The sequence below is a fragment of the Artemia franciscana genome, chromosome 7 (assembly GCF_032884065.1).
Source record: "Artemia franciscana chromosome 7, ASM3288406v1, whole genome shotgun sequence".
NCBI lineage: Eukaryota > Metazoa > Arthropoda > Branchiopoda > Anostraca > Artemiidae > Artemia > Artemia franciscana.
Window position 1 is genome coordinate 23616441 of NC_088869.1, and position 27984 is coordinate 23644424.

General features: G+C 34.5%; 3 protein-coding genes across 11 annotated transcripts in view; 2 read left to right on the top strand and 1 right to left on the bottom strand.

Annotated features, from left to right (window-relative positions):
- LOC136029025 (uncharacterized) overlaps nucleotides 1–11064 on the top strand; it is a 37462-nt gene extending 26398 nt beyond the window's left edge. For both annotated transcript variants that reach the window (XM_065707047.1, XM_065707046.1), the window contains exons 2-3: nucleotides 5436–5760; nucleotides 9470–11064. In XM_065707047.1, the coding sequence (XP_065563119.1) occupies nucleotides 5439–5760; nucleotides 9470–10929 (1782 nt within the window). In that variant the 5' untranslated portion in view covers nucleotides 5436–5438 and the 3' untranslated portion in view covers nucleotides 10930–11064. The remainder of the gene's footprint in view (nucleotides 1–5435; nucleotides 5761–9469) is intronic.
- The window catches only part of LOC136029026 (uncharacterized), a 113841-nt gene that overhangs the window by 50120 nt on the left and 35737 nt on the right, over nucleotides 1–27984 (bottom strand). The window contains exon 1 of one of the 3 annotated variants that reach the window (XM_065707052.1): nucleotides 27545–27640. The exons of 1 other annotated variant lie outside the window; for it this stretch is intronic. Coding sequence is in view for 1 of the 2 variants with exons in the window: in XM_065707049.1 (XP_065563121.1) it covers nucleotides 27545–27562 (18 nt within the window). In the remaining variant the exon portion in view is untranslated. Of the gene's footprint in view, nucleotides 1–27544; nucleotides 27641–27984 lie in introns of those variants that run through there. One more of the 3 variants, XM_065707049.1, reaches the window with a different exon arrangement.
- Nucleotides 19218–27984, top strand: part of LOC136029028 (uncharacterized) — a 68288-nt gene continuing 59521 nt past the window's right edge. Inside the window, exon 1 of one of the 6 annotated variants that reach the window (XM_065707055.1) lies at nucleotides 19218–19480. The gene's annotated coding sequence lies outside the window, so the exon portion shown is untranslated. The other 5 variants (XM_065707061.1, XM_065707060.1, XM_065707059.1 and 2 more) reach the window with 5 other exon arrangements.

The following is a 27984-nucleotide window of genomic DNA, read 5'->3' on the forward strand; positions in this document are numbered from 1 at the left end:
TATACGGAAAAATTTCTGTTTGTTTTAAGTTTTAATGTCGCTCCTTGTTTCCAGTTAAAAAAAAACTGTTTTTTAGTTTAATTTCTGAACGTCTTTCCACTAGTATAGGTTCAAATTTGGCTCACAGTACATGAAATATTAAAGTGGAATTTGCTTATTGATTATGGAAAAGTTCCCCCTCCCAGTGTAGCGTTTCCAATAGAAACTTTTAATTTCTGTTCGAATGAGCCCTCTCCTGCTTCTCGTGGACTATTGGTTCGATATGATTACCCGATTACGCTTAAGCTTTTAGCAGTCTTAAAGAAGCTTCATTTTCTTATTAAACAGCCCTTTTGTTTCAGGAGCCGTTGTTAAAAAATTGGGACAAACAAGCAAACATCTCCAAGAAGAAATAAATAAATAAATAAACACGCATCCGTTGTCCTTCTTCTGGCCAAATATACAGTATTCCACATTTTTGCAGATAGGAGCTTGAAACCACTAAAATAGGGTTCTCTAATACGCTAAATCTGATAGTAGGATTTTCATTAGTATTCTTTGATTTTTAAGGGGTGTTTCCCCCTGTTTTAAAAATCAGGCAAACTTTCTCAGGCTCACAGCCTTTGATGGGCAACACTAAACCGAATAAAAATTGTATATTTCAAAATTGGTTTTTTATTTATAGTCTTGGCTACTATTGAGCCGCGTCGCTTCTTACTTACAGTTCGTTACCACGAACTGTAAAGCTTTTAGTAGTTTTAAAAAAGCTTCCTATTCTAATTAAACGGCTTCTCTGTTTCAGTTGCTGTTCTTAAAAAAATTTGAACAAACAGTCGAACTTTAGCTTAAAGAGCAAGGTATTGAGGAGGGGGATCCCTTTGTATACGGAAGAGTTTTGTGTTGCTCCTTACTTTCAGTTAAAAAAACTTGTTTTATGGTTAATTTCTGATTGTTTCTCAAATAGTACCAGTAAACCGTACTCACCCTCAATTCAATACCCCTCCCCTCTCATAGAAAACTCCTCCGTGGAAATTTCATCCCACGTAAATAACTAATTCCCTCCAGACATTTCCATATTCACCGAAAATTCCCCTCCCTTTCCTTAAGATTTCCTGCGGATGATTCAGCCTTTAACTTCTTCATCAAAAGCCTGATTTTAGGCTCAGACTTTAATTTCTAATCGGTTTCTCGATCACTCTGGAAATGCCCCCTTCCGTGGTTATTTTTTCCTAGAAATTAGAATACGCGGAAAATATCCCTCAGCTAATTCCCCCGGAACATCCCCACATGTAAAATTGAGCTGGTAAAGATAATTTAAGACAATTAACAAGAGTTTTGTATTGGAATTCTGTCAAATCTCCCCAGTGTCAAATTTCCCCTGGAAAACTCATCCCTTGGAAATTTCCCTCTCCAAGGACAATTCTCCCTATAGAAACCTACCCTGACCACGAAATCCCCCCCCCCCAAAATGTCTGTATACTTACCAATAACAAAAACTATGATTAAACATTAGGCAAATTTAATATACAGGCCTCTTCCCATGTGCCGTGGGTGGTCATTTTACCCATAAAGACATAGTTATTGGATTTTTACACTGTACTGAATAAAAATTTTTATCAGATAAATTTGGAGAAAAAGGGTTATGAGAGTGGGGCCAGTTGCCCTACAATCTTTTTGGTCAATTTACAACGGCACTAGAACTTTTAATTTCTGCTTGAATGAACCCTCTTCCGAGCTTCTTGGACTATTATTTCGATATGATCACTCCTGACAAAAAAAATATAAATAAACACACAGCCGTTATCTTTCTTCTGGCAATAATAGCAGAATTCTACATTTTTATATATATGAGCTTGAAACTTCTAGAGTAGGGTTCTCTGCTACGCTGCATCTGACTTTCTGGTTTTCATTAAGATTCTTTTAATTTTGGGAGGTGTTTCCCCCTATTTCAAAAATCAGGCAAATTTTCACAGGCTCGTAGCTTGTGATAGATAAAATTAAACTTGATGAATTTTATATATTTGGAACCAGTCTAGTAGGCTGATTCTTTTGATGTATCTATTAAAATCAAAATTCCGTCTTTTTAGAATTTTGGTTACTATTGTGTCTAGTCACCCCTTGCTTACTGTTTGTTCCTACCAGGTATGGGAAAAGTTCCAAAGCTGCCAGTAGGAGAAATTGACAGAATTTCAAAAGCTCCCAATAGTTTAGAAGCAAAACTTGTGTTTTGACACCTTTTTGAGCAAAAAGTATTTTTGTATTTAAAAATGTTTTTTTCAGACAAAATCCGCCAACAAATTTGAAAACTCCCAAGTAGCATTGCTACTTTGCTACCCCGCTTTTTGCACAGCGTGTTACCACGAAGTGTTTGAGAATGAAGAGTTTTGCAGTTTTTGCCGGAAGCGTGTCTATTTGTTTTTTTTTTCTTTTCAAGGGTGATCTTATGGAACCAGAGATCTTGAAGATCGTTAGAGGGTTCATTTGATAGGATATCAAAAGTTTTAGTGCCCTTTTGAAGTCACCAAAGAGATTAGAGGGCAAATAGCCTCACTCCTACTCACCTTTTCCGCAAAGACATCTGTTTGATTCAGTATAATTGAAGCGACCAATAACTATACCTTTTGGGGATAATATGATCCCCCCATAGTCCTTGGGGAAAGGGATTTTAGTTACGCAATTTGCCCCTCGTTCACACATAGTATTTGTTATTGAGAAGTATACAATTTTTTTTTTTTGGGGGGGGGGAGAGAGAAGAGTTCTCGTGGGAATTTTATAAGGGAAATCTTACAGGGAGAAGCAAAGAGAATTTCCTGGCATGATTTAAAAAACAATCAGTAATTAAATAAAAAACAGATTTTTTGGACTAAAAGCAAGGGTTAAAACTAAAAATTAAAACAAACAGAAATTATTCCATATATAAGCCCCCCCACCTTTCCCTATCCTCAAGCCCTTCAAGCCAAAGCTTGACTTTGTGTCACAATTCTTTAAGAAAGACTGCTCAGGCACAAGTGCCGTTGAATGTTAATGAGATGTATTTTGAAGATCTTTAAGACTTTAGCGTTGAGAGCGAGTGTTAAGGGATGGTTAGCCTCTCCTCATAAAAACAATAATTTCTATTCGCCTTAAGTTTTAATGTTGCTCCTTACTTTCAATTGAAATTTTTTTTGTTTTATTTTTAATTTAACCTAAGCTAGATTGCCAAAGATCGTCTTTTTCAGTCAACCATCTAGGGCCGAGCAAAAAGCAGTTTTTCCCCGAAGGGTGTGGGAGGAGGTCGTAAGCAAGATTTAACGGAGGTTGGAACTTATTGGGAGGGTGTAAAGAGGGAGGGTTTAAATAGATTAGGAATGAGGAGTGTACGCTTATGTGTTCACCTTAGGCGGCTTGGTGCTGTAGTGAGTTGTTAGTATTAGTAGCAGTAGCATTTATCCACTATTGAACCATTCTTACCTATGACAATGATGTTTAATAGAATGATATTTATGGTTTCATGGGTTTTAGAAAATGATTGAGGCTCCAGAGCAATAAGAAAAAGGGAGATTCTTTTTTAACGACTAAATTTGGTAATTAAAGGTATTTTGGGTTTAATTGGAAAAGCGAATCATTCATATATATATATATATAGTACGTATTCGAAATATTCAATGCGACTGAAGCTTCGACTTTTCAACAGTAATGTACTCTCAATTCTCCTTTACGCAAGTGAATGTTGGAAAATAAACACCCAGCTTGAAAAATGGATCCTTGCATTTGAAAATATGAGCCTCAGAAGAATGCTGAATATAAGCTGGCAACAAAACATTACAATTGCAGAAATACACAGAAAAACAGGTCAACCTCTGGTCACTGAGTTGCTGAAAAGAATGCGGTGGACATACCTGGGGCATGTTCTTCGTATGAAAGAGAGCCGCCTTCCTCGAACAACTTATGAATGGAAGCCAGACGGTAGAAGAAACAGAGGCCGCCCCAAAAATACATTGTGACGAACATATGACCGAAATCTGAGGACGACCGTCACCTCACTAATACCTGAATGGGAAGACGTCATCGCTGCAGCACCAATGCGAGACGATTGGACAGGCTTTGTCGACGCCCTATGCGCCACCGATGGCTCTGGAGGAACTAAGGTCTAATCTGTATATAGTTACAACTAGTAGTTCTTGTATCTAAATTGAGCTAGGGCTTATCCATTAATGCTTAAAGGAGTAATCTATTTCAAGTAAAATGTATTTAGAAATTTAACTAATCAAAGAGGTAAGATAGATGAGAGCTGCTAACTCTTCTGGTTGTCCGTCACGATTCTCCATTACATATTTGAATAAATATAATTATCTACTTATATCTGCTACTTGAACACAGGCAGTAAATGGATTTGAGGAAAAAGAGAGCGCTCTTATATTAATAGACAAGCACCAGGAAGTGCTTAAAACGCAGTGAACAACTTTGCTCTGTAAAGATCCGCCTTGCCATATCAATTAGCGAAAGAATTCTGGGAAAACGAATATTTTTAAGATGTTGTGAAAAGGGAAGTACAAAAAATCGTCTGGACAATCAAAATGTTTAAAGAAAAGAAATTAGCACAACCGTATTTAACAAAATTGTAATATGAGTTGAAACTTGTTGGAACTGATGTTAAATTAAATTTTCTGACACACCCACTTTAAATTGCTTAACCCAGAAAAACAATGTTTGAGCCAGTAAATGATTGTTGTCGAATTTCTTAAATACGAGAAGAAATAAGTATAAAAAAAAATCATTCGTAAAGAGGACGTTTGATGTTTTTTCAGTAAAACTATCACCTTTTTTTTTTTGCTTTTCCTTCTAAACTAAATTTTTCACCTTATATATGCAACAGACGACATTTCCGGTTTTACAGCGAATTACTATAAAACTTTCGATAGGAATACTATCCTATCCCTCTACACTTCTAGCTGTAAGACACCAGAATTATGTGTCATAACTTTTAACAGCACAGCTAAGCATTGACAATTATCTTATTCCCATTTTCTTCCTAATCAAACTGCTAAACTCTTCCTTCTTTCTTTGAGTTTTTGCAACCAGCGCAGGGCATTCTCAGGCATGAATGGAAAACCTCCAATGAGCTTTAGAATGCCAACGACATCCAGTTAAATAGCACAACCAATGTCAACCACTTTCATAAAATCTTGGACATTTATTCTATCTTCTAATAAGAAAGTAACTTTATCAGGATTTCAAGCATATTCTCATTAGATTAAGTTCTCTGTTCAAATAAGAACAAATTTAAAACCAAATATGGTCACTTGAGAACTAAGAGCTTAGTTTCCTGAAGAGCTAAAAATTCGTTTTTGTCTTACGAAAACCCAAAATTTTATTCTAGTGGTCCCACAAATAAAATATAAGGCGTGCTACTAAAACCGTCTCAGTTTCGTCTATTGTAACTGTACTTTCTATTATTAACTAATCCATATTTCCAGGGCATGAAATCAAGTTACTTTGCAATTTTATCCTGCTTATTTCTCCAAGCCAACACCCAAGAAGAAGAACCACATCGTTATCCTGAACCAAGGGGTTTACTGTACCGAAATAAGCAAAATTATCTGTTTGCCTCTGAAACACCTTCGAAGAAGTTTTCAGATGATGTAGTTGACCCCCAAGTACAAGTAGAGCAAAATATAACTTTTCATGAGATTGGATGTGTTGTTGGAAGGTCGTGTTCTCATATAATTCACCCAAATCTTCCCAAGTCGTCTAAGCCAACGTTCAAGCCATATATCAAAAATGACAGAAATCATTTCAAAGGTGAGATTCAGAGCCAAGAACGTCAATCTCAACAAATCTTGTGTGGAAAAAAATTATTATACTTCTGTTGCAATAGTTATATTTCCAAGAGTCAGTCTCGATCCTTTCAAAAATAATAAAATTTTTGTATGACAAATCTAATTTAGCCTACCAGCATATTGCAGACATTATTGGTGATTTATTATCATTTTTTTTTCTTTTTGTAAGATAGCAGCAAAATAATTTATTGATAGCTGAATCTTCACTGGACCTCTGAAACATACTGATAGAGCTAATAGAAAAAAAAAACAAACGTTTTTAACTTCAATTTAGCGTAATTACGTTTTTAAATTCCTAAAAAATACACCCTTTTCACATTTAATTATATTTCATAGATTCAGTTGTCTGCTCAAAGGTAAAATTAGATTTCAGACCAAGTTAAAGGTTCTATACAAAGTTAAACCCTTGAAATTAGTTAAAGTAGTATTCCAAAGGGTGAAATATACAAAAGGTCCTACAAAAAGTGTCTTTACGGCAAAAACCGTCACTTAGCCGATGCCTAGAGAGGGAGGCTCCACTGATGGGTACTTTCCTAATAGAATTGTGGCCGCATGCTCTTTATGTCGTCATGGTTGGTGGTTATAGAGCTTCCGTCAATTGCGGACACTAACTAGCGAGGGAGGAACAAAGTCTGAACAAGTCAACAGAAAAACACTCAAAAAAAATCTAAATTGTTGTGAAGGGGACTAATATTCATTGTTTTAAGTTTTCCCCACTCCCACCGTACTAAAACTGAACCTTTACTAGCACTTAAGAACCCTTTCAGAGAACTTTTATTGGGTTGGAAGGTTCAAGCCTTGCAATCGGGGTTTCGGGACCGGCTCTGGCTTCTTGTGTCATTCCTTTGAATTAAGCAAAGTCATAAGTTTTTAAAGTATTTAAGTCGTCCATTTAAACCTAAACTATGTTAAACCTTCTATTGGCTCGAAAAGTAGTCCATGATAATTTTTCATGGCATAAAAATATACAATCGAGAAGAACAAAATCAGAAAAAGAGACATCAAAATGATAAAGAACAATCTTTTTTTTTTTTTTACCAAATTGGACACAAAGGAAATTAAATACTATTGATTCAAATAAGGAAATCTTCAGCCTGCCAGTGCAATCATAACTATTTTACTTTAGAAAATTCTGTCAATTTTTTTCTATTTAATTTGTTTATTTATTCTTTCTTGTCAGCTTAGTAAACAGATATGTCCTAGTAAACTTTTTTAACTTATATACTTGATTTAGAGTGTAAATGATAAGTTTATATAATGAAAACTAGTGCTTAAATGCCAAACTTCTCTTAAGCAGTATTATGGAAAAAATTAATCGAAGTTACAAGTTGAAAAAGACTGAAGCACAACTGTGAGTCCTCTCTCCAGAAAGTGTGTGCGTAAATTTCATATTTTTATTTACTAATGTTCTGAAAAAACATAATTCAAGCTCAAGTTGAAAAAAAACTAACCGTTATTTCACTCCTAATTTTCCAAATTTAAAAGAATTGGAATTAGAAGGGGCTCATTGGATTGAAAACGGGAAGTTCTAGTGCCCGTCTTAAATAAAAACGATTGGAAGGCAGCCAGTCACCTTTCCGCTACCTTTTCTGTTATTCAGTCCCTATAAACCACGTGAAATAAGATAATTTTTTACATGTCTGCTTTGTTCAGAATTATAGAAAAACCCAAGACATATAGTCCGAGTGAGTGGGAGGCAAACCAGGCATAATTCCTTTTTAAGATTGCATAAAAATAATGTCAGTTCATTTGTTAATAAACAAGTCTATCTACCGTCCGTCAATGCATCATTACTAGGGCAGAACTAAGGCAGATTGTCATAGAACTAAGGGGATGAAATCCTCGGAACAAAAGCCGTAAATTATACGAATTACCAATTGTTTACTGATAGGTTCATATAGTAAAAAAAAGGGGGTACTTGATCTGGGCGTATTTGATCTTGGGGGTATTGAATTTTGGCCATCTTTTGGTCAAGACTTAATATATCAAGACTTAGTATATTAAGTTCAACTTAATATACCAAAAAACTTGTCTGGGGACACGAGCAATCCAAAAGGGCCTCAAAAAAGGGCCAATTTTTTTTCCATTGGGTCCAATTCTTGAGCCAAATGCAGAAGGAGCAAAAGTATTGATTCTCTCGAAAAAAAACTGGCAAAGAGCCAAAAAAGGGTTAATAAACATTGCCTTCTGAACGAGTCGACAGCCAAAGCTACAAGTCCCTTGGTCAAAGGGCCACATGTAAAAAAGGGCAAATGCAAAAATCAATTATTTTAATTGGAGGCGTTAACCTCTGAAAATGGGCCCCCAAAAAGAACCAATGATTTTCTTATGATCGGTTTGAAAATCAAATCCATAATTCCTTGGGCCATGGGAACATTAGCATTTAAGAATATATTAAAAATAACTGGTTCTCTCTCAAAATAGGGTGCAAAAAATGGCCAAAGAACTCTTTTCTAAGAATAGGTTGAAACTTTCTCGCAGAAGTACTGTGAACCCTCAGATGCAACAAATAATTAGGTTGAAGCCACGAATCTCCAAAAGCTACTGCCAGAAAAGCTTCTTTCAAACTAGTATCTGAAAGTCAGAGCTAACGACTTCTCAGATTATTAGGGGCCAGGAGAGTGTTTAGGGCCCAGTCATAGGCCGAAAAGCTTCTTGTCTATGACAGATCTGCACCGATAAGTTCCCGGGCTCTAATGGTCTAATGGAAGAAATTGCCTTGGGATATATTCCCTCCCCCTCAAAAGAATAGGAGCTGAAAAGGACCAAGAATTTTTTTTTTATAAGCATCGGGCAAGCTTCAATAATCAAATATTTTTGAAAGTAGTAGTACGAAAAGACATAAAATTGCGTAACGAAAAAAACTGGTAACTGCAAAAATATTTGTATATATTTTAACAAGGGATTACAAAAATTCAAAAGCCTTAAAAAAGCTTAGTAGTATAAGTAGTAAAGTATATTATCATTACTACTTTTAGTAGTAAAGTATAAGTTTAGTAGAAATAGTTGTTAGAACTCGAACTTCCTTTAATAATCAAATATCTTTGAAAAGATTCAGCAGAAAAAAGAACACTTATTTGAACGCAAACAGTTATAAAATGTCAATAGGAAGGCCCAAAAGACAAAAATTTGCTATTATTACAAATGATGATTCTCTATTTTGACAAGCAATTACAACAATTCAAAAACTCTAAAAAAGAAAACCAAAAGTTTGAAGATTAGTACATTTCGTTGTTAGAAATCGGACTACCTTCAATGATCAAATATCTTTGAACAGACTTTAGTATGAAAAGACATTAAACTGAGTAACGGACAATAAATTGTCGATTACAGAAATATTTTTATATTTTAACAAGGGATAATAACAATTCAAAAACCCTCAAAACGAAAACCAAAAGTCTGAAGCTTGTTAGAAATCGCAATTAGAAATTGGACTTCCTTTAATAATGAATATCTTTGAACAGAACCAGTAGGCAAATATGTAGAGACAGTATATATATATATATATATATATATATATATATATATATATATATATATATATATATATATATATATATATATATATATATATATATATATATATATATATATATATATATATATATATATATGTATATATATATATACAACAGTGTTCAATGCTTATAATGGGATCCTCTCTTTTCCAGGAACACTTAGCATGCTCTATCCACCAGGAAAAACATCCAGTGACTATTCTCATCTGCAAGGAAATGTAAAACCGTTTGAAGACACGACAAGCACCACAACCGTAGCCCCTCGAACAACAACAAACAACTTTTGGGTTGTCCGACCGAATAGGAATCCACCATCTTCGTATAACAAGGACGATAAAAAAGCAATAGTAATAAACAGTTTTTTAACTCTTTTGAAAGAATTGGCAGCAGCGCCATCAAATCAAAATTTTAGTCAAGAATTAGGTAGCGCTAACTACAAAACACAAAGTTCTATTAATAAAGTTTCAACAACCTCGAAACCCAGCTCATCTCTATTGGAGCAGAAAAGTGAAATCAAGGAAAGTGTTTCTATAAAGCCTAGTCTTGGTGGTGTTGCTCTTTATAAGAAACCGCCGAAAAATTTGTTTTATCAGCCAAAACGTGCGCGACCTACAAGTCCCAGACCTATTCTATTTAGTAATAACATGCCTGTATACAATGCCCCTAATGTAAAAGTAGCTTCAACCACCCAGAAGCCTCAATATCCCTCTATTAATCAAGGATCATGGCTGCATTCACTGCTGCAAGCAAAACCAGTAAATGACAACATATTTAGTCGTTATCCCTTCAATAGTAAAATAAGAAACAAGCCTTTAAGTAATCCTATCGAAAGTAGCTGGGAAAAAAGACCAAGTTATTATCCTTTCAGTACAAAAAAAGTAAATAAACCATTGAGTAGCTGGGAAAAAACCCCGGTCTCAACATTCAGCTTTATTTCCGACCATTCAGACAATAAACTGGATAAACAATCAGCCCCTCAAAATAAAAGCAAAATACGACCTTTCATAATCACAGCTGAGGAAGTTAGAAGAAAGAAAGAAGAAGAAGAGAAACAAGCAGCAGAATTAAGAAAAAAACCTCAAATGTTAAAACCATTTATTGTTAGTACATCATTTGGCTTCAATCCAAAAAGTGGAAGAGCCTTAGATACAAACGCAGGAGTTTCAAGCAATCTCACAGTTCTTCCATCTAGGGGCAAGACTATTATTCAGAATATAGGAGGTCATTTAATAGAAACAAGTGCGGATCAGAGAAATTTAACAACTCTTATTATGAGGGATAAAACAAGTGGTGCTAGAAGAATGAGAGCCAATACAGAGAACAGACACTACTTCAATAAATATACTATCCCGCAAAGGGACCCGGAGAATCTAACATTAACTGCAGATCAAAGAAATTTAACGGCTCTTATCATGATGAAGGAAAGTATAGTTGGTCCCAGAAGCACGAGAGCCAATACAGAAAATCCAAACTATTTTCATAAATATATTGTCCCTCAGAGGGAACTGAACAATCCAGAAACTAACTTGACAGCTTTAATATATAGTCAGGACCTTCCCGGCACAAAGTCAAGACATTTTATTAGAAACAATCGCTATATTGGAAATTTTTGATACCTTTAAACTGCTATCCGTACAAACTATAAACAGTCAAGAAGTGCCACTACGATTAAATGTAACGTTTTTCTTTTTTCGGTTTGGAATACAACCGCAGGTTTTATTTATGACCATAATATATTGACTCACTTATTTTTTACTGTATTTTTGTAGCTGGACCTTAGTCTCAGTAGAATTCAAGAGGTATATGCTTTTCAAAGAAAGCAGCTATTTATTTAAGTAAAAAAACTTACGAGATAAAAATCTATCAAATTCCCTATCCAGTCTGGCTATCAAAAAAGAACTTAAAAAGAAGTGGAAGGCAACAGGGTAGCAAATACCAAATATAGAATAAGATTCCTCAATGGAATAAACTCACAAAAAACAATTTAATAGAGAATAAAATCCAAGTTCGACAAACTTCAACAAAGTTTATTTACAAACTATTTTATTGCAGCCTATGGTGACACCACCTTGGTAAGCATGTGCGCACATATTTATTTTGAGGAGTGGGTCCAGTTCCAAAAGGTTGGATAGACAGTTGAACTATAAACAACCATGGGAAATGGGTAAACCCAAAAAAAAATTCGATCATATCCAACTTCAATACTAGCTGAAGACAGTAAAAAAAACTTTCAGTGGTAAGGTAATGATGGCTCGTGCAATTCAAGCTATGCTTGATTCTTGAACGATCGCTTTAAATTAAAATGGTTTCTAAGTTTAAATTAATTTTCACTAGAAATTGCAGTTTCATAGATTCGTCCATTGGTATGGCTGTTTCCATTGTTATGTACAGAACATAAATACAACGAAACCAATAAGAAAAAAACAAATAAATTAAAAAGAAAAAAAATACTTATATATGAATAGTCACGAAATTAAGAGATATTTCATTTACGACGTATCAGCCCTTTCTCAACATACTTAGCCAGATTCCTTAATGTCAATTTAATTCGTGATCCTAAAATCCCTTCCACCTACCTTCTATCTGTCAACAGTAAGGAAAAACACTCATTTCTCAGATCCACCAATTCCTTAAAATTTCCCAAAGAATAAAAAATATTTTCATCATCTTCCCCACACATGGGACAAGGGACTGGGTTAACACTATAACCCCTAAATTTCATCTCTCTTTCCCCAATATCAATCGATTTTACGCTTAAATTCAAAATCCGTTCTATTCCTTCCCCTTTCAATCCCACCTTGAAATAAACTTGTTCCCACACACGTCCTTCACCTTACTAAACTCAGAGATCCCGAGGCCTCCTTTCGAGTCTTCCACTGCTGTATTCCTTGCTCGTGTAACCTTCTTTTACATTATCAACCACTGTATCTGAACTTGATCCCTTACTTTAATTGCAAAAATAGGAATATCCCACCTCATCTAAGGTTTTCTTAATTTCGTTTAAGTTTATTACTTCGTTTAATTATCTTAAGTTTATTATTCGGAACATTTGTTAGAAAATAATTAAAATATAAATGAATGGCAATAGGAATTCAAATGGTAAAAAATAAAATAAGATTCTTCACTGAAATGAACTAAACAAGACCATCACAACAAACTTAAATTTTGTTAATCCTGAAATAAAAATACACGTCTCATGTTCATAATTTTTTTAGCATATCAAAATGACGGAAGAACAGTATTTTCTTCTTGTTTTGAATACGAGAAATGTTATATAAGCTAGTATTGGGACTAGTAGTGTCGATTAGGGGAAGTAGAGTGGGATTTGCCCCCTTATATTTTGTTATGTCCTCTAGATTTTGAGAAATAACTTCTTTTTTGTATTTTCATTGAAAGTGCCTTATTTTTGGTAATTTCATTAGAAAAAAATCTTTCTCTGGATTTTCAAATTATTACTCCCCCTTCATTTCCATAAATTTCCGTGCCATGAAATAGAATTCTAGTATTCAGTATATATAATTAAGATAGTTAGTACTTTAACTAGAGATGCGGCGAAACTGAGATCAGGCAGATTTTTTCTGCAGTCAGGATGATATCTTGAGTGGTTGTGATTCTTAATAAAAAGTGCGGTATTATCATGAAGAGCAACGGTGATAAGATGCAGCCTGCTTAACTTTTGAGAGTGTTTTGAAGTATTGTGTTAGACCTTCAGATGTATGTACACAACCCGCAGTGCTCAGATACACAGCGGTGATTATATAAACGGTCTTTGACGGTCTTTGACGGTCTTTGATGGGAAAATATCTTCCAAAGGATTGCTCTGCATAGAGAGTTAACTTCTTCTAAAGGTCGATGAATATCATGTAAAGTTTATATTGCCTTTTACTGGGCTCCTCGCTGAGCACTCGGAGAGCAAATATTAGGTCTGCACACGGGTGGTTATGTCTGAAGCTAAGTAGTTTGTCTCTGAGTTTGTCATCCATTTTTGATTCGATTTGTTTGATTATAACATGAGAAAGTATCGTTATGGGTATGGAGCGTAGGCTTATCCTACAGCAATTGCTGAATACAGATGCACCACCTTTTTTGAAGAGTCAATTCGTCGTACTCCGTGTCAAATCTTTGAAACTGTTTCCTAAAATCATACGGTTGCAAGGATAGCAGCCTATCTAGACCACAAAGACAATTGTGATTCCATCTTCAACAGGTACTTTATTTTTCTTCAATTTCTTGGAGCCTTAGAAGATTTTTTCGGCTGTAGATTGACCAAATTAATGTCAAGCAAGAATTGTAGTTTCGCTGGGATTCTAAGCTCTTCAGTTGGTGGTGAACAGATTAGGACGCTTTTGAAGTGTAGTACCTTGACAGCTTCTGGGTCTCCTACTGGATTTCAAGATTCGTCTCTTGGTGGTCCTCCAGAGCCGGAATTATTGCCAAAAATTTATTTTTAACCTTATACAAGGCGCGGCTGTCTCCTCTTTTGCAGTTCCTTCCACTTCAGACAGTTTCCGGTCCAGGTACCTACGCCTATCGGGTCTAGCACTTTTCTTCACTACTTTACCAATGATTTTGTATTGCTGGCTCATGTAGACTGCTTGGGTTCCTTCTTTAATTTTTTTCACTGGTTGATCAGTGTCTAAGTTCTGTCGGAGAACCGTCGGCATTCGGGAGTTTTTTTTTTTCTGTGTCCGAGCGTTGAATATGCTACCTCACAATATTTTTATTTGATGGCTTGCCAGGTATGTTCTTGATCGGTTTCTCCCGTGGAGCCAAGAGCTTCAAATAAATTAACCAAATCGATGACAAAATTGAGCTATGGATTTTTCATTACCCAGATTTGATGAATCAACTTGTGGCTGAAAGGTATGGTAGTCTTCAGGGTGACTGTAGCTTGATATCTATTGTTACTATCATTCAACTATGACCTGGATGGATATATGCATCACAGAAGGCTATAATTTTCTTAAGGCTAGATTTCAGATCTCCATCTGTTGGTTGAAATACAATGGGTGATTTGCTTATAAGTAGTGCCGGAGAGGGCTAGGGGTAGTTGAATACTTTTGTGTGCAATGAGGCTACCACCATCGAGGAAATCAATTGCAAAGGCAAAGTCGATAAGGGAACAACCATTATCGTTTTGTTCTCCATTTCTACGAATTCTTAAAACTTGAGGGCTCAGAACTTAACTCTTAAAATTCAGATCCAACTTTTGCATTTATGTCTCCGATTTTAAGGGTCATGTCATGACGTGGGATATCTTTAATGACCTCTTATCTTTTATAAGTTATAAGTATTATAAGTTATCTTTTGGCTCCTCGGTTGTGTTGCTTTCGGTGCAGTGTGTATGGCTAGAAACATGTTGGCATGGCGTCCAACAAATCTGGCTGCCATTATTTGAGGTGAAATTGGAACGCAATTTTTCAGGGCTTTTGCTGCGTAATTCAAGATGATAAGCGCAATACCATGTTCTTGTCTCGTAGTTGGTCAGTTGTCGTTTGGTGATCGTCTGACGTTTTCTTGCCACTTCCTAGCTATCTTGCCTCGTCACTGCAAGCATTTCAAGATTGTGTTTCTATATTTTCCCATCTAGTTACATACTGCTTAATTTCTGATAAATGTGTCATGGTACGTACATTCCATAAATAAAGTCATAGCTTCTTCTTCGAGTTTAAAATCTGCTAGAGCAGCATGCTTGGGTCGTCGTCTTCAGACTTTCCGAGTAGGGTCATTATCGATGTTTCATTCGCAATAAAAGATTTTAGGAGCGGGTTGCAAATCCACTGTCCAACCTTACTACTTTTTCCAGTCTTGGGACTGGGTGAAGTGAGTCAAACGACGATTTTTAGAGGAGTTGGGACCCGGCTATTCCCAAAAAAAAGAAATAAAAATAGACACGTTGTCAATAGACACCAGCATTTCAAGCTTGCTTTCAAAATTCCCGAAAAATCATTTTTGTAATTTGCTATTACAATCAAGATAATCATGAATAGCAGTTTTTATTCCTGGATCAGATTAAAGATTTTTTTCTATTATGCAGTTTTTTTAAAATGTGTTTTAGTTATCACAAACAAACAGGACTGAGAGGAGGAATATAGAAGAGGGAGGACTAAATCTCCCCAGCGTTTCAAGCTTGCTTTTGAAATTCCTGAAAAATTGTTTTTGTACCTTATTACTGCAATTAATATAAACAAGAATAACAGTTGTTATTTCTTGATGAGTTTTAACATTTGAACGTTTCTTTTAGGAAACGTTTCTTTGAGGTATAACAAACTAATAGAACTGAGAGGAGGAAAATACAAGAGGGAGGAATTTAAATCTTCCCAGTATTTCATGCTTGCTTTTGAAATTCTCGAAATATTATTTTTGTAATTTAGTACGCAATTAAGATAAACATGGATAACAATTGTTATTCCTGGATGAGATTAAATACATTTTTTTTTTCCATCAGTCAGTTTCTTTTAAAAAACATTTCTTTGAGTTATCACAAACTAAAGGGACTGGGAGGAGGAATATACAAGAGGGAGTATTGTAAATATCCCCACCGTTTCAAGCTTACTTTTGAAATCCCGAAAAATTATTTTTGGAATTTACTCCTACAATTAAGATAAACATGAATAACAGTTGTTATTCCTGGATGAGATTAAAGACTTTTTTTTCTATTAGGCAGTTTCATTTAAAAAAGGTTTTTTTCAGTTATCACAAACTAAAAAGACTGGGAGATGGAACATACAAGATGGAGGATTGTAAAACTTTTATATGCACCGAAGTTTTATATTGGTTTGTATTTTAGACTATTATGGTTAGAATGAGATTCTTTTTGTGCTTCTCAGGCTTTCCACTAAAAAAATAAGAACTAAAGGGGCTAAATTTGGTCCATATGACACTTTATGATGGCGCTATCAAGACGAGTTTACAAAAAAAAAGTCCGGTATAACCAAGAGCTTTGAAAAGAGTCATTAAATTTCTCTCTGAGGGTTCAAATTCCTATAAATTTATTTCCAGAACAAACTTTTATTATTAGGATCATTCTAAGAACTTTTTCACAAAAAATCCAAAGAAAAATAAAAAGCTATATTAAACCAAAGATGAGGGGAAAAAGTCAAACAATATTAAAGCGTAAAAACGAACATAAATTACTATCAATAAATTAATGAAACCCAAAACGAACAGAAAATACAGTAAATAACAATGTGAAACTCAAAACGATCAGATACTACCAAAAAAGGAGTAGGGCTAATCCCCCCTCTGCCTTCCAAAGATCAGACCGTAATTTGTTCTTTGCTGAAAGAAATCTTTTTTTTGAGGTCTGTGTGTGTGTTTATTTTTCATAACATCGAAAAAAAAAAGAATTACCATAATAACTAAGATTATTTAAAAGAAAAAATGAATATAGATTCACAGTTTAATATATGCTGATATTCCTTCCTATAAGTCTCAATGCTCTGGATTTGTTAAAACTGTAAAAGAAAAAATGTTTAAAATGTATTATGTTTCAACTAAAATGTATTATAAAAAAAGTTTAATATATACTGATGTTCCTTCCTGTAAGTCTCAAATTCTGAATTTATTAAGATTGTAAAAGTAAAAATTTTAAAACGTATTATGTTTCAACTAAAATGAATTATGAAAAAAAACTTTAATATATATTGATGTTCCTTCGTGTAAGTCTCAGCATTCTGGATTTAATACCCTATTCCGTTCCTGAAATATTGCATCTGTGTCATTTTGACAATCTGGATGCACTGGATGCAATAATTTTGATTTATTTCAGTAGTGGTACAAGCAGTAGTATTTGTAGTAATAGGAGTAGTAGTAGCAGTAGTAGTATAAGCAGTAGTAATAGTAGTGCAGTAGTAGTAGTAACAGTTACAATCACCGTAGTAGTAGTAGCAGCTGTCACAAGCAGTTGCAGTTAAAAGTGGTCACAGTCGCATATAGTCACAATTTCAGTTCCAAGTAGTCGCAGTAGTGGTCACAAAATGTCAAAGGTGTAGGTAGTCGCATTCGCTGTGTCAAGTATTTGCAGTCACATTTGCAAGAAATTGCAGTCATACTCCTCCTCAGAATTCCATCCTAAGCAACCCCTGTCGGAAAATATACAATTTCAAATACTTTATCATTAAGATTATTTCATTGTTTAACAATCTACATTTATTGATTTGAATATAATGGTGAAGAAGAAGTTCAGCAATCAAACTTTCACCACTGTCAAAGATCTATCCTATGAATTTTGTATCTTACTCAATTTTTTAAAACAAATTCATGCGTACATTAACGGAACATTAGTGAGCACTAATAACAGTTTATTAAAGTATGCAAACTGCATACAATTCGGGTTGATGACTCCAAAGTCATACAAGTAACTGAGAGGTCAGGTGATGAGTTATGAATGTAGATCGGATGTAAACGCTGATGGTCAGCTAACTGAGGCAGTGGCTAAAGAGTATCGTTTGGTCGGTAAATTAAGTCATGAAAATATTTTATGTATCCCAATGGTTGCCTCTCAACGTTAAGATTGACGTAAAGTTAACAAATGCCCCAAGTTGTTTCATGTAGAGAAAAACAAATGATGCTGCAACTGATTTAACCGTCACTTTCACTTTAGCAATACTTCATGTCCGAAAACAACGGGCTATAATCTCTCACTATCATTTTTGGAAAAAATATAAATTTTATTTTATATTTATTGGTAGGGACTTAGACATCCGCTTTAGGATTCTCAGACATGATGAATTTGACAATATAATTTTCGTCAGAAATTTCATGCCCTTTTAGGGAAATTCAAGCTTTTCAAAAAATTATACACTTTTCTTTATGCTATTAATTAGTTAAAAATAATTAGAATTAACGAACTTACATATTTGAAATACTCTTATAAGGAAATTTCTGTTAACGTACATCTTGTTACCCAAATTCGATTTCTTAGCGTTTTTTGGTTGACAACTCATTGCAGCATCAAGCTGTTAAAAGCCAACACATTTGTGCAATGATCTCCTCTCTCCAACTTGGTTTGAACTGCACCCTTCACTCCCTCCCGTAAAGTTATCTTGTCCCTCAAACTCTTGATTGTGACTTCTTCTAACCCATCCGAGAACGTCCTGTTTGCGGTTTGGCCCCAGCTTGATTGCCAAAAAATTTTCTTTGGCAATACAGGAGAATCAGGCAGCATAGTCACTCAAATATGACATTATACTTCAGAAAAACAGCTTTCCAAAAGGTGCATTAGTTGCATTAACTTGTCAAAAGACGTGTGATATGTTATTTTGTATATAAAGAAATAGTTTTTGTTAAAAATGTATTTTATTTTAAATTTTTATTTTTTACATATAAAAGACCCTATGATTAGAAATAAGTGTTTGAATGAACCCTTAAACACCACTCTTTGATGGTGCGATGCCCCACTAGCCGCAATGAAAAAAAGGAGACACAGATAGCTTTCAATGAATAAAAGTGATTTTCTTTGATGAACACGAAGATAGACTTTAATTTTCCTATAAGAAGTATTTGGCTACCGTGATTGCAATCTGAAAACAAATTATGACCACAAAGCAAAATTTCATGGGATCCAGACATTTCGGTAGTCTGAGTAGTTTCTTATTTGTTGGGATATCATGAGGTATTCAGTATTTCCCCCCAAAAATATACAGAAGTGAAAGACGGAATGCGAGAATGGTCTTGTTTCTTCCTAAAAAAATAAGTTTAATTATTCATTTGCTAGCCACCAAGTTTAATATGGTGGTTTCATAAAGCAGTTCAGTTGTCGTCCTCCCACCCCTAAAACTAGCAGAAATTGGCCCAGAATGCACCCCTAGGGAATATTATCAAGCTGTGCCACTGGGGAGTTATTTAAAAGACAGTCTTTGTTTACGTAGAGCACAATTACTATTTGAAAGTGACAAGATAAAGAATGAGCTAAATTGAGAAATACCATCACCTGAAGTGGTAATGGTTAATTATAACTGGTTTTTTACTCGACCACCAAAAGATGCTATGCTAGTCAGAGAAATCGCCAAAACAATGGACAAATTTACTTTCGTTTTTCCCATGAGAATATATGGAACACGAGTTAGTAAAAGTGACAAAGTAACGGTGATAATATCAGGAGCAACATACCATAATTAAGATAAGAGTGAATACTTTTTCATCTTAGATAACATTATAAAGGTAAGTTTGGCTAATTTAATGGACTATAGGTCATACTTGATTATGTTTTGATTTTTATTAGCAGCTAGGGTTTAATTCAAATTTTAGTTACTACGAGCTGTCGTTCGTTCCTTGCTAAATTGCAACTATTGCTACAACCAAGATAGGGATAACGTATATTGGAAAACAGGGGAATAGACACTAGGCGAGCGTGAGTTATATGGAACAAATAGGTAAATGATACTTATGTATTAGACCGTCAACACTCAAGAAGTGAAGTTAGGTTAATCCTAATGAAAAATACTAAAACATGATAAAAATATAATACTTTAGAATCACATTAGGGCTATATGTTTGCACTTTAGGGGCTGGGTGGTTACCCAACCTAACCCCCACCCCCATAATTTGCAAATACGAAACCAAATTTTAGAATGCCAATGCATTCTGTCACTCGCTATGTTGTCCACTGATCTTAACCTAATTGTTTCTTAATACAGACAGATAAAACCGGGTTTTCTCTAGTTTTACGAAGCGTAAACTTAAGCGTTGGCAGTTGGGCGTTGGCAACTTAAGCGTTGGCAGTATAATGCATAAGTGCCAGGAAAATATTGGGAATTTCTTAATATTTTAGTGGGGATTAGACTATCTACTATGGGTGCGTCCTGTCAAAAATGTGTGGTTTTTTCCTAAAAGTTAACTTTAGACTTGATGCATGTTTGACAATGAGCATAGAATATATTAACTTTGTGAAATATAGAAGTTTGTGATTAAGTTTCTTTTTCCTTTTTTACTTCTACAAAATATCCCACATTGGAGAGGGTGGGCAGAAAGGCATTTGCCCCAAGACTTCGAAAGATACCTTATTTTGATATTTTTATAGAAAAAATTCAAAAGTATATGACCTTCCCCTAAATTCTTAAAAATACATTTTGTCTCCCCCTTCATTTGCGTGAATTAATGCTAGTGGCTCCCCATCAAAACATGAATACTTTATGCTTAAGCCCTGATTGCACTGTGCTTAGAAAGGCAGATTTTTTTTCGGAATCTTTTCTCGAATCTCTTATTTTGAAAGGTTGTCAACAAACTAGACAGAAATTTTGTGGCACAGTCTTACCAGGGGAAGGATTATGTTAATTTTATTAATCAAAAGTACTCTAAATTTTTGGATCCATACAAATGTTTATTAATGGAGGGTGGCGGGTCAACAGTTAAAGGGGTGAGTCAGATTGCTAGAAAACTATACAAGGCTATGGACGAAATTGCGAAAATATCAAGATTTCGGGGGAAGATCCAAACACATCCCAACCCACGGAAATACTGGGTACACCAGATGTCTTGATATTTCAATAGAAGTGATCAGTTCTAACAACTATTTCATCTTCAATTGATCGTATGTCTATAAATTTATGTGGTCCCACAAAAACTATTAGGTAGCAGTAAAGGCAAGACAGAAAAATCTCATAGAGTGGGTGAAAGATTTGCAGAATTTTTTTTTTCCAAAAAGTCATGTAATTTTTTTAAATTAATGGCATTTCGCAGTTTCTTTCTGTTTCTGTTCTTATAAAATGGATGGATAGGATGGGTAGCTACGAGGAGTGACCCTCTTATATCATATAGGTACAAGCTTTGATGGATCATCCATTTATTCATGTCAGAAGTACAATCATGGATATTATAACACTTAAAACTTGGCAGTATTCCCTATTGTCACTATAGCAGTTGCAGACTCCCCATCGTCGTCAGAGTATTAACTTAATTTTTAGCTAAATTGAGACGGATAGCTTAAAAAGTTTATATTAAATCCAAACGTGACCCGCTTAAAACTCACCCCCAAAATCCACATGGCATTGTAACCTCAATATGTAGCCCATGAAAGTCTCAAATCCCATTTAAATTTCAAGTAAATGATTTCACATCACTGAAATGGACTCAAAATTAAATTTATTAGTAAAGTTAAATTAATTGCCACAAATGTTTTCATTAAATTCCCCCTACAAATAAGTATGCCTCATATGCCCCCCCCCCACCGAAGGCTAAAATGTCATCCTGCGGATAGGAAAACATGTCTTGCCGTCTGTATAATGAATCGGAAATAGTTGCTAAGACATGGTATTAACAGACACACTTGGAAACAAATTATTTTTGATTAATAATTTTCAAACCAATTTATGACCCTTTTTTATTTCTATTTTCTGTAGCACGATTTTTCGGTAAAAAAGAGAGAAAACACAAATCACTCCTAAATATTGATTTTTCATATCAACAGGCTTGACTATAATATGGCTCAGTGAAGGGATAAGATAAGCCGCATAGAGCTTTCAAGTTATAGCATTGACTAGCAACGATTTCAAAAACCATTAAATACCTGTATTGATTTTCACGATTAACATTCAACTCAATTTCGTTCTCTACTGTAAGATCACATTTTAAATGCTTTTCAAAAGCAACACAATTCAAAAAAGTAAAGTTTCCTGGATGGGGGGCAAATTTTTGGACACAACAATTTTTTTCCAGTACTTCAAGGATATGTTTCAAATTTAGGTTCTTTTTTCATAAGTGCTAAAACTTAAACTAGAATTAATGTCTGTTCTTTTTCTACAGATTGAGCATAATTTCGCCAATTTTCTCTTACTTGAGACTTGGGAACAGGGTTTTCTTATTGATTTACTTATTCTACTACGAAAACCTATGTCACACTTTTTTCTCTTTACCCTGGTGGCTTCAAACTGCAGTTAATGAAAACTGTGGATTTCGTACTTAATCTTTAAGTCCGAGTTATACGTTTATAATATAAAGTACCTGAACCCCAAGCTTTGCTGCACTCGGCAAATGAAAGGCTTGTAATATGTGTGATTCTCAAATTATGTATTCCTCCAAATCCTCCTTCCTGTTTATCGATAACAGACGCTAAAATAACAAGTTCCTTCTTTCCATTGCAATTTTTATTTCTATTTTTTCTAACCGCGAATATCACTCTGCAACTTTTTTTGCAATTGAATGGCGATTCCCGCTGTCGCTTGTTCTATACCTATTGCCTTAGAAATCCGGAGTTATTCATCATCTTCTATAGTTTTACATGTGTTATAGGAACTAAAAAGGATACGAACCACCATAGGGATAAAATACGTAATTTTTGCCTCCTTAAATACATATGAATGTGACATCGTTCACTTAAAAAATGTTATACCAAAGTTAAGGCTCTAAACGATTTTAGAGAAAGCTTTGGCATATCGGATCATTTTTCAGGGTAGAAAATCTCAATATACCAGTTAAAAATATAATCAGGAGCTATTTTAGAGAAAAAAAATTAACAATTATTGCTTGCCCAAAGAAAGTATTAGGAACATAGCTGAGTTTAAAAATACCAAATGTAATTAGTCTATTTATCAAAGACATTTCAAGTAGTTTCATAACGCCTAGAGTAATTAGAGCAAGTAAAGAGAGTAATTGTAATAGCTAGAGGACAGATGAAGAACATAGACCATCAAACGTGAAAAGACCAATCCGATCTCCTCGGATCTGAACAATCCAAGATGCTATGATAAAGGGTACCGAAAAAAGTCAAAAGTAATGATAAGCAAAAATGAAGATACAGTCAAAATACTTGCTCAACAATAACTAGAACGAGTCAAAAACAAAATTGAAGAACAAAGACATATCCCGTTCAAAGATGATTAGTAGCAAGAATTAAAAGAAGTCAAAACAAATGCGAAGGTCTAAGAAATATGCCCTTACATTACATGTAACAACAAGGAGTAGAACGGATTAGAAATGAAATTGAAGAACGACGAAATATGCGGCTCAGAGGTATGTCACAGCGAGAAGAAAGAAGTATGCGGTTAGAATTTAAGTTGCAGCGAGAATTAAAAGCGACAGCGAGAAAGCGAGTAGAAATGGCCACAAAAAAATCTAAACAGGTCATTACTTTAAGGAAGAATTTGTATTTTTCCCAGAGTGGTTGCAACGAGCCTGTGGGGACCTTATGACATCAAGAAGGGGCTCATGTCTGCGGTAAGAAGACAAGCAAACTGAGACTTGCACTGGGTGGGGCTCTTAATCCTCCAAAAGTGCAAAATTTCCCTGATTTTTTGGGCTTTTCTTATTTAAGTCAATAAAGTTTGTTTTATCATTTCTCCCACCCCGACGAGAATTCTAGCGGTCGTACATGATTTCTTGCCGACAAACTTTAAATTTATTTCGTGGTCATTTCTCAGTTTAAGTATGTGACTGACCCGACGTCTGTTTTGGTAGTAACCTCAATTTCAGGTACAGGGAATCATTTGAGCACACATGTTGCATGCATTTTAATTTAGCCGAACCTTGAAGCTACATTACATCCTGAGAAAAAAGATATTATTATTACGGAAAATGAAAGTAATTACAAACAAATTACCCATCAATTACTTCGATTGAGGACCCAAAAGTCAATTTACAAGACTATTAAAGTTAAACAGTTACTGACTTTATTTCTTCGGGCTTTAACAATAAAAAAAAAACAATTCTCTCAATAAAACTAATTTCGACCGCATCAAATGTTTTAGTAATCATTGTTGTTTACAAGTCGGATACTACTTTTATAAGAAAGTAATTTCACGGTTTCCGAAGAGTGACAGTTGTTAGCAACCTAAGCGATAATCTGCACAGTTATTATACAATTCTTAAATAGAGCAGCTCTTTGCTAAATTCATGTTTACATTCCGGTGACTTAAAGCTATTTCTTCAGCAATAAAAGTGATACACGTTCTTACTTGTTTTAAACACACTCTGAAATTTGGTTTTAAAGGTAGATTTCTGGCAGGAATAAGCTTGTGAAACCAACTTGTATACAGGACATACGTGTTTGACTCAAACTGTTAGCTGCAGAGCCAAATCGCAGGAGAGATCTTTGCCAAATTGGCCTTTACTTTCTTGTGACTTCAAGCTACATTTTTAGTAATATCAGTGCCAAACATTCCTACCAGTTTTAAAGACATTTGGAATTTGACCTTGAAAACACAAAATAATGCTGGTAGGAATGAGTCGATGAAAATGCATTGTAAATAGAAGATATGTGTTTTACTCAAATTGTAAGCTACACTTTCCATATACAGAAAGAATCTTGGCTAAATTTGGGTTGACGGTCTAGCAACTTAAATCATTTTTTGAGACATATAATTGACCAAGTTTTCTAACTGCCTTTAAAATTCATTGAAATAAAATTATTGGTATCAAACTAGACCGAAGAAAATTGACAAAATTGGACTACAGAATATATCTTTCAGCAGGTAAGTGACTAAAGACAAAGCGCACAAAAAAGATTGCTATATTTTATGTTCAAATTTTGTGATTGTCAGTTATCAAGATAATTACTGAGAAAGTACTGAACCTATATAGTGAAGCTTATTGCGAAACCATGGATGCTGTCCGTTCAGCATTTTTTCTTGTCAGTAAAACTTCAGTTATATTTTGAGTTTCAGAGGAAGTAAACCCTAGGGTAAGCACTAGTAGAATATAAAATCATAGGTCATCCTTTATTGCTAGATCGTTTAAAGAACTTTAAGGTAGCTTTAGGTGTTAGAAACCTAGCATGTTGAACTGTTCTATAAGCTGAGATGACATTTTAACCCTAATTAAAGTCCTCTTTGCAAATCGAAAATAACTGAGTGATTATGTTTTTAATCGAAATTGCCTCCTCGAGTGGAACCATTTTAAAGTACCTATATTCACTCAGACAATATCAAAGCAGAAAAAAGGTGATTTCAAACTACAGACAGTTTCGGGTGAAAAAAAAACAAAAAAACACTAGGACTTATAAAAAAAGGAAAAAATCATTATAACCTCTAAATATGACCTTACCCCCCCCCCCCCCTATAATTCACTCCAGAAATTCCAGTTTACACAGGTAAACAATACCATAGTACTTGTTAATGAACGGTTAGTGACTCAAAAGAATTTTCCGAGTGGGGGTTTCTAACAAAGCATTGAATGAAACCTTCAACTAGGCCTATGCATTAAAAAAAAAAAAAAAAAAAAAAAAAAAAAAAAAAAAAAAAAAAAAAAAAAAAAAAAAAAAAAAAAAAAAAAAAAAAAAAAAAAACACCTTTAGTGTCCCATTACATTGATAACAGAAAATACTTCATTGAGACTATAAGCGACCTAAGCTCAATATCTCATCGAACAATGATAAATTACTACTACTACTACTTAAAACTCACAGCAGAGCCAAGCTGCCTGAGGACAATACAACTGCGCACACTCCTCCTCCATCCCAATACAATCAGAGCCTCCTTCTTTTCACCCTCCTAGGAATTTCCTGTTTCTCCTAAATCTTTCCTTACGATATCCCTCCACTCCAACTGAGGACGACCTGCTTTCCGCTTAGCCACAGACGGTTGGCCAAATAGCACAATATTTGGCAATCTGTCATCCTTCATCCACAGAACATGCCCTAGCCATTTCAAACTTTTTCTCATTATAGCCCTAGAAAGCAAGGTTGAATCTCACTTTTCGTACAGCCTACTGTTTGAAATACGGTCAGTCAGCAAGATACCCAAAACAATCCATAGGCAACTTCTCTGAAAAACTTCTAGAAAATCTTCCTCCGTTTTTAGGAGCACTCATGCTTGAGAATCATATTTGACTACTGTCATCATTGTAGCTTCCAGTATTCTAATATTGGCTCGTAAACTTGTCTTTTCTATTCTTCCAAATTGGAAAAAAATTGTAAAAATACTGTTTCAACTGTAGACAAAACCTGGGCCTTGTCTGTTCTTTTTTTTCACATATTCACTGCACGTCCTTGCTAATAATTAATTAAAAAAAATTCTGTTGGAAGTAAAGAAAAAAGTTGGAACTTATAACGAACAAAAATTTCTTTACGGTCTATTTAACATATCTCAATAAAACTAATACAAATAAACCAACTGATGATGTTTTCATGTGTTTGTAGGATTACAGAAAACGAGCGCTTTACTGAAAATACAAAACAATATAGGAATTTTGGTCCGATAAAAGTAAAACATTAAAGAACACTTTCTACAGTTTAAAAATAAAGCACTTTAGGGATATTTCATTATTATTTTGTAGACAAGTTCAAAGTGAAGCCATCTTGATAGTATTAAGATTATATACTGGCTTTAGAATTTGTATAATACCTTGGAATTCTCCATTGTATCGAGATGATAGTTGGATTGCCACAGTTCATATTATGGTTTTTTGCTCTTCATTTCGAGCAATACTGAAGCGTATCTATATACTCACTTTTGATTCCTTTGTCAATATTTTTTTTTTTTACTTCACTTTTGTGTTTTTAGTAATGCGCTAGTTTTCTATAATCCTGGAAACATAGGGAAATATCACCAGTTGTTTTATTTGTACTGGTTTTATTGATATATGTTAAATAGACCATGAAGTAATAAATATTGTTCATTCTAAGTTAGTACTTCACTCTTTACTTCCCTCAGGTAAACTTTGTTTTTTAAATTAAACTTCGACTGTTTTTGATTAAAAATGTTGTAATTACAAGTGATCATTTTTGATCTCCAGTTGCCTCCAAATGGCTCACAGGACTGACACGGATCTAATCCAAATTCTTGTGATGTAATCAAATCACACACTATCTAAATTACCCGTAATGTATGACTGTCTACCTTTGGTTCTGCCCTAGGATGATAGACAATCATAAAGAAGTGAAAATAACCAATTTTATACAACTTTAAAATAGCTTCCCCCTTCGTGGAGATTATCTAGCTCTCAGGCCATTCTTCACAAAAGGATTGCAAAAGAGTTACTGGTTAAATCTCCCTGATCAACTTAGTATAGTAGTATAGTCCAAAGTTTTTTTGAACTAACAAGAAAACGTGCGCTCTTCTAAATTAAAATGGGCTGCGGACTAGAAATTAACTTCTAGGATTGGTATCGCGCATCTATTTTCTTTGTATTCTAGAAGTAATTATTTTTCTCAAGAATATTTTCAAGATTTTCAAAACCTAAGCACAATTTCCGTGTCTATCATAAAGTTTTCTGAAATTAAACCGTATAAACTGACTTTGAAACAAAGAAGTTTATATTTTTTATTTTTAATGGTCTACCAATAAAGTTACTCACGTTCATCGTCACAATCATTCAATTCTGACTTCTGGATCCGACTTGACCTTTCCACTGGCACAAAATGCAATAAAACCGGGCAATTCAAAAAATACGTAAAAGTTATCAACAAAGTAATGGCAAGCGTTTTCTATGACTGTAAAGAAGTGATACTTAGGGACTTTTAGTAGGCTGAAGCGATATCTGGATTTCCCCGAAAATATTCTAAGAGGATGGAAGCATCATCTAGAGAGGTGATTCGAAATTGAGGGAAGTTATGTTGAAAAATCCGTTGAAGGAAGGCATGCTGTAAATCCATTGTATGTTGGAAGATCCATTGTAATAGAAAAATCAATAAACAACTGCAATATTCTACTTATTTTTTTTAATGCTCTTGTACTATCAAAAATATTAATCATATTTAAATGGAACTAGCCGAGTATTCCTGCAAAATGTCAAAC